The sequence below is a fragment of the Priapulus caudatus genome, unplaced genomic scaffold (assembly GCF_000485595.1).
Source record: "Priapulus caudatus unplaced genomic scaffold, Priapulus_caudatus-5.0.1 Scaffold3563, whole genome shotgun sequence".
Lineage (NCBI taxonomy): Eukaryota > Metazoa > Priapulida > Priapulimorpha > Priapulimorphida > Priapulidae > Priapulus > Priapulus caudatus.
The window spans coordinates 8,915-15,686 of record NW_014580624.1 but is presented as its reverse complement, the minus strand read 5'-3'; the positions used below and the strand labels follow the sequence as shown (position 1 = coordinate 15,686).

At 40.4% G+C, this 6,772-nt stretch overlaps 1 protein-coding gene across 1 annotated transcript; it reads right to left on the bottom strand.

Annotated features, from left to right (window-relative positions):
• Window positions 1-392: 392 nt before the first annotated feature.
• LOC106819501 lies at window positions 393-3,552 on the bottom strand (the record flags this gene model as incomplete). Its single annotated transcript, XM_014824124.1, has 6 exons — window positions 3,334-3,552; window positions 2,992-3,110; window positions 2,769-2,887; window positions 939-1,263; window positions 706-825; window positions 393-467 (listed from the first exon to the last, which is right to left on the bottom strand). Coding segments are annotated over exons 1-6 (798 nt in total), but the record flags the coding sequence as incomplete, so codon positions are not given.
• Between the last annotated feature and the right edge of the window lie 3,220 nt (window positions 3,553-6,772).

Sequence of the window (6,772 nt, the reverse complement as noted above, 5' to 3'; positions counted from 1 at the left end):
AATCTTGACGAGAGATGGCGCTACGCCTAAATGATCGCCATTTTGGCTTTCGATTATCGCGCAAATAAAATATTCCAGTCAAATTTAGTGTAACGAAGAATCTAAAACACAATATTACACGTATATAGAGGTATGATTGTAGAGTTGTTGACCAGTTAGACAAAATAAACGTAATAGGACATTGTCATCTCTCCCATAGGAGTAACAACTGTTTTGGGGCTAGCCTTACACATTCACATACCAAAATTTAACAAAATCGAATTCATTTAGATGGCCATTTTCATTTTTGCCAAAAAGTGGGCAAAAAACAGCCTGTATAAACCAAAAAGGAATATTCACAACAGGTTTCCTCAGTGATTGTGAGTATAACTATGACATATATACAGACTTACCTTTTGCCTATAATTATCAATATTGGTAACTTCACAGTTGAAGAGATCCAGGCTTTTCAAGTTGTGATAATCTTTCTGTAAAAACCAAACAACAAATAGGTTCAATAAATTGTCAATAACCTTGTAGGATGCAAGTGAAACTAGATAGGAATGACAATGATAACTACAAACTAACAATTCTACACAGAGCTACGATACACGACCACGCCAAAATCACATCAGTGAACACCGTACAACTGACGAGGACACAATAACGTCGCCGTCAGTGATTGGAATAGATTTTTCACAGATTGCAATCAAGTCATTAACCCACCTCTATGTCATTCTTCCATTGGCGTAATTCTTTGTCGAACTCACTCGCTATCTTATCGACACATCGCTGAGCAGATGACGCCGTTTGGCAGATGCCAACGTGACTCAAGCACGAGAAAACCTGTTTAAAAAATATTTTCAAGTTTCTGCATAAGCTGAGAGGATTTAAATTTTCTATAGAATTTTGCAAAAGAGTTTAACATTTATCATGTTAACACTGAGATATCAGCCCACCTTCTTCTTGCAGCCACTCCTCAACAGCTCGACCCCAATCCATGCTGGCAGAAGTTTGTAGGCCCTTGGCTGTCTGTTAGCCAACATGATGCCAATGGATGCACCTAGCCTTGGTTTGCTTAGTGCAACGGACACGATGCGACCACTTGAGCGTCTCCTCTTCTCCATCATGCCACAGTAGGTGTTGAAGATGAGTGGCATGCCAGCTTCAATTTCCGCAATAGCAGTGTTCCAGTTGAAAGCATTGATGTTGGCCAAGCTTAAATTTTGGCGTAGTACTGACGGTTTTTCCCCGAATTCCTTTGCCTCCGAATAAACTTTCTTCCTGAGAAACTTTGTCAATGCNACCATGCAATAGCCATGATTAACACTGAGTTTTGACTTCACAAGTACAGGCCACATCTGTGTATATTCGTTCCTGAATTTCTGTAAAAGTCGGGTTTTTTGGATGGCAATGGCAATTGGACGCCATTCTCCCCACGTGTTAATCTGATTAGCAGACAAACCACGCGACACCTTGCAGACAGCGCCTGTCTGACTAGGCTGTTCCATTTACCATAGACATGCCAGATACAAAATGCATAGAATTAGAAACACATTATAACACTGAGCGATGGTAGGGGGGGTGCAAAACTAAGGTAATGGCAGAGCGTGCATTTCCATAAAACGACTCGCGCAGTGACGGCTATTAATAACTTGCTGCATCTCTACTGCACCAGCGCGTGCGTGGCCAGTGCCAGGCACCGGCTGAAAAAAAAACAATGTGTCCAAGCGAACAATGCGAACAATCAATGCAAATTTTATACAGTGTAACTGAAATGAGGAATATAACCATGCCGCTGCGGAGTGCGGAAATTAAGCCTAAAAAATCGTAATGATTCCGCAGAATGCGGAATGGTTGGAGACCCTGCGTACAACTGACGAGGACACAATAACGTCGCCGTCAGCGATTGGAATAGATTTTTCACAGATTGTTGCTGTAGGCAGGTCTTCTCACCTCCACCGCAATCGTCATCATCATTATCATCATCATCATCATCATCATCATCATCATCATCACCAGCAGCATCAGATGAAAAATCGAGTGGGCGTACCACACCCAAATCATCTGTTGCTGTCTGCCCCATTATTGGCAACGTGCTATTGGCACCACACTAAAAGTCAATAACAAAAAGAAACCAAATTTGCTTTTAACAAATACAATTGGCATGTACACCTATCAGTTACTCTGTCACTACAGAATAAATGTTAAGCATCAAGTCATTAACCCACCTCTATGTCATTCTTCCATTGGCGTAATTCTTTGTCGAACTCACTCGCTATCTTATCGACACATCGCCGAGCAGATGACGCCGTTTGGCAGATGCCAACGTGACTCAAGCACGAGAAAACCTGTTTAAAAAATATTTTCAAGTTTCTGCATAAGCTGAGAGGATTTAAATTTTCTGTAGAATTTTGCAAGAGAGTTTAACATTTATCATGTTAACACTGAGAGATCAGCCCACCTTCTGCTTGCAGCCACTCCTCAACAGCTCGACCCCAATCCATGCTGGCAGAAGTTTGTAGGCCCTTGGCTGTCTGTTAGCCAACATGATGCCAATGGATGCACCCAGCCTTGGTTTGCTTAGTGCAACAGACACGATGCGACCACTTGAGCGTCTCCTCTTCTCCATCATGCCACAGTAGGTGTTGAAGATGAGTGGCATGCCAGCTTCAATTTCCGCAATAGCAGTGTTCCAGTTGAAACCATTGATGTTGGCTAAGCTTAAATTTTGGCGTAGTACTGACGGTTTTTCCCCGAATTCCTTTGCCTCCGAATAAACTTTCTTCCTGAGAAACTTTGTCAATGCTGCGCGGAACGCCTGGCTTGAGCCCCACAGCAAAGCAAGCATTTTTTCATAGTTTGACTTGTGCAGCAACGTACAGGCTCTTGCCTTATAGTTACGGGACTAAAAAAAAGTTTAATAGTAGTTTTACATGATAATTTGCAGTAACACCACATCATTATTGTAACAAATTCCTATTCAATGTGCAATTCAAATTGATATTATACTTTTTTTAAATTTGTTGTTCCACTTTTTCCTGGATTGGTGCGTTTGCCTTGCCGGGGAGTAAAAACAAGACATCGCTTGTTGACCTTGTGCGGCGTCCTTTGAGCCGGAGAGCTGGCACCTTCGCATTATACATAACAATTTAAAATATTTGAAGATAAAATTGAAGATAAGATTATTAAATATGGATATGCCTCTTTTTTAACATTAATCACTTTTAACAACAGCAAAGAGCACTAACTTTCTTATTTTTAATAATCAGTATACATCATTAAGTTCAATTGGCAATATTTCTATAATTCTTAAAAATCCATTTGCCGAATTGCAGATATGTGTTTTCATACCTGATGCTGATGTTGGCACTGTTTGCAGGCCTTTGCACATTTTGCCCAGGATATAATAGCACTTTGGGCAGACTGCGCCAGACGTACATGTGTTGTCACTGAAATGTTCAAAAACACAGAGTACATATTTCCACTTTTTTATTCGTCATTATATAATTGTTGTTGTGGCCACAAAAAAAATATTACTCAACAATATACAATAACTACTATACAATGTATTGAACACATATAGCTTTAAAATTTATTAAAATAACAAATATAATTAATTAATAATTAATTAATTAGGCCTAATAAATTATTCATACCTAATTAATTACCTATTTATATTATTATTTAATTAAATAATATTTATTAATTTAATAGTTTTTCTCACACTGGACATTACCGCCGTTGTCTAATTTTTCCTAGTAATCATTCTAGTAGTTCTAGAGTTAACAGCAACAATACTGCACAAGATGCTATCAAACAATATAATATTATAGTATAGTATTTAGGTGACTGAAACATAGACTTGTCAATAGAAATATTAAACTTTACGCTATCTCGCCCGCTCTCCCTGATATAAATCGTGGCAAAGCATCAGAGACCGGGTCGGCGTTTCGGGTAGAAACAGTAACTTGCAATTGACGCCATACCGCAATAAGTCATCCTAGGCCGGATGCTATGCAGCCCGAGACTGTGGAGCCGCCTTGGGTTTTCTCTTCTTTCGAAGCAGCAACAATCTTACACACTTTCTGGCAGCGGAGGTGGTTGTGGTGTAAAGGACACGTGGCCTACGGGTACGGTTTTAAGGCCGTGATCTTAATGTCTCGGGCTACGGGTCACGGGAGTGATCTCCATGGGTCGCATTATCGATATTTAACGCGAGACACAAGATCGGGGCGCGTGGCGGCGCAGATTTCGAAGTAACGCCTATTGGAATACAATTGCAGCAATGATTTGAAGGAGTTGGTAAGAATGAGCTGAGAACCTAACCCTCGAACGCCGTCAAACGCTAAGCCCTAACGGCGCTCAATCTAACGCGCCAAGGGGGCGCTCAAACGACACGACAGCGTAACGGTAACTACAGGGGCGGCACTGCGTTGTTTTAAAACAGACATAATGAACGTGACTATGATAAACGCGAGGAGAATGTGGGATTTATGCACTGCATCTGGTATCGCGTCTGGTGTCGTCTGCAACCAGTGTGCAAACCTGCCCACCCAAGAGGGCCTCCGAACTCTTGAAATACAATTGTGCCGGCCTGCCTAGCGGCCGGAACCTGAGTAGCGCAAGCGAGAAATGGCGGTTAGGAGTTGATAAACAATCTGCGTCGACAGAGTAACTATCAGCAGTACAATATATTAGGACGATATTTGGGCTGTTTAATTTTCGTGTTTATAGTACCTTACAGACATTTGTCGGGCGGCCAGAGAATGTGGCTTTGAAAGTTGAATACCGAACAAGTTATTGATGCACGCTAAAAAGAGTTGTCTAGAAAACACAATTCGAAATTGCCATACTACGTTCTACTGCCCTGCGGCTACAGCTGTAGCGGCCGGGCTGCATAGTTCACTCAGGAGCTACATCCCCGCCGCAAGTCAAGGCCAGTTCAGCAATCTGTATGCGCGGGCTGCGGTCATAATCTTTTTCCGTACCGCACGCAAATGCGCGTAAAACGTCGACTAGAAACAACGGGTTCGCTCTGAAATGGCCTGCCTTTCGATATTGCTTGATGCACAAAGCCTTCAAATATAGGTAGAACAACACGGCCTATTTGGTAAATGTAGCAACTAATAATATGTGTTTTAGTTGCATTATCAGTAGATAAGTAGAGTTTTCTGATTGTCATTTTGCTATTAAAAACGAACAGTGCACGGAAAGACAAAAACGACCGAACATCTTCTATACATCATGTAATCTATGAAAGGGTATAATTTACTATAATAATTCACAAATTCATATTGTGTAACTATGTTATTTCATTTAATAACTGAAAGTTATGAAGAGGTCTTGGCGCTTTCTCGTAACACTACTTACATTTTACGTAACGGTATACCACATACGTACTCGTACAAGTTGTATAGAGTAGCCCACTTCGCTCTGTCGCAGCGAGTCAAAAGGTAGATACATAATTAACCCGATTTTACAACAACTTAACCCTATTGAAAATAGTGATTTGATCTATAAGCTGAGTCATTATTTCTTAGACCGTCTTCATTAACATCACATCAAGTAAGAAGCAAATTCACCTATATCCTTGGATGAACACTTATGAAGCCTATCAACCAACTGGTCCTCCAGACAACTTATGCATCTTTTCAATAGCAAAACTTATATAGGTCGATTATAGACCAAAACTGAATGTAATCGTGACCCACAAATGGCAAGTACATGAGTGTTTCAAAAACCTTAGTATTATTCTTCAGGACGTTTATCAAACTATTCTTTTCCCATATTCCATGGATTATCATCTTACAGCAAAATCTGGTGCGCATACACCGACAAATTTCGATCCTTTCGAGTCTCCTAATAGGTGTGAAGTAGATACTGCACTCATAACTTCAATGGTCAATTAGCAACAAGGTAAAAAAACAAAGCAAACAATAACGGCGACAATTAGAAATAGGTGTATTATTCATCTTGGCATCTGAAAAGGTCGTTTACTATTACATATTGCTTGCCCAAAGATAAATAAATCCATTTACCAACCAATAATGCTTTCATGTAGCTTTCTCTCTTAAGATGAACCAGGTATCCTAAAGAGAATTGACCTACAGGTAGGATTCTAGTAGGTAGATGCTGGGATTCGTGTTAGGTAGGTGATCGTAGGTAGGATTCGTATCCATCTTTACTGGCACTGCGACAGCAGACGAATAGGCTAAGCTCTAAAAATACTAATAGATACCCAGGAGTAAGATAATAATATTATCTATAGCTGGCCTCGAATAGTACAGAGTACGATATAGGTACGTATTGTAGATAAGTGTTACGAGAGCCTCAAACCGCTCATCAAGACTTGAGAATTAAGAATGAAAATATACATAACAGTTTACAGGGACACAAAAGAATTGTACAAATTATAGCATGATAGTAGGTGATACTTTTAATATTAATAGAGTAAAATGTTAGTTTTTCATAGAAAATCAACATGCGAGAAAACTTCCTTATCTACTGATGATAACCTAAAACAAACTAATTTAACAGAATGGGGCGTTTGTTCTCCTTATGTTTTGTGAAGGTTCAGTCTGCGATCAAAGCAAATGCAAGAGCAGCCAATGCGAGAGGACCTGTGTAGGACGTTTAACGCATTTGCGGTACGGGACAAAATTGACGCTTAAGCTACGCGTCGGGTGTATAAAGAAGGCTAGCTTATTCGCCCGGGACCGACAGTCTTAACAGATTATGAACCAGTCTACCGGAGAGTTAATGCTCGGCGGCGAGGATCTGCGAATATTGC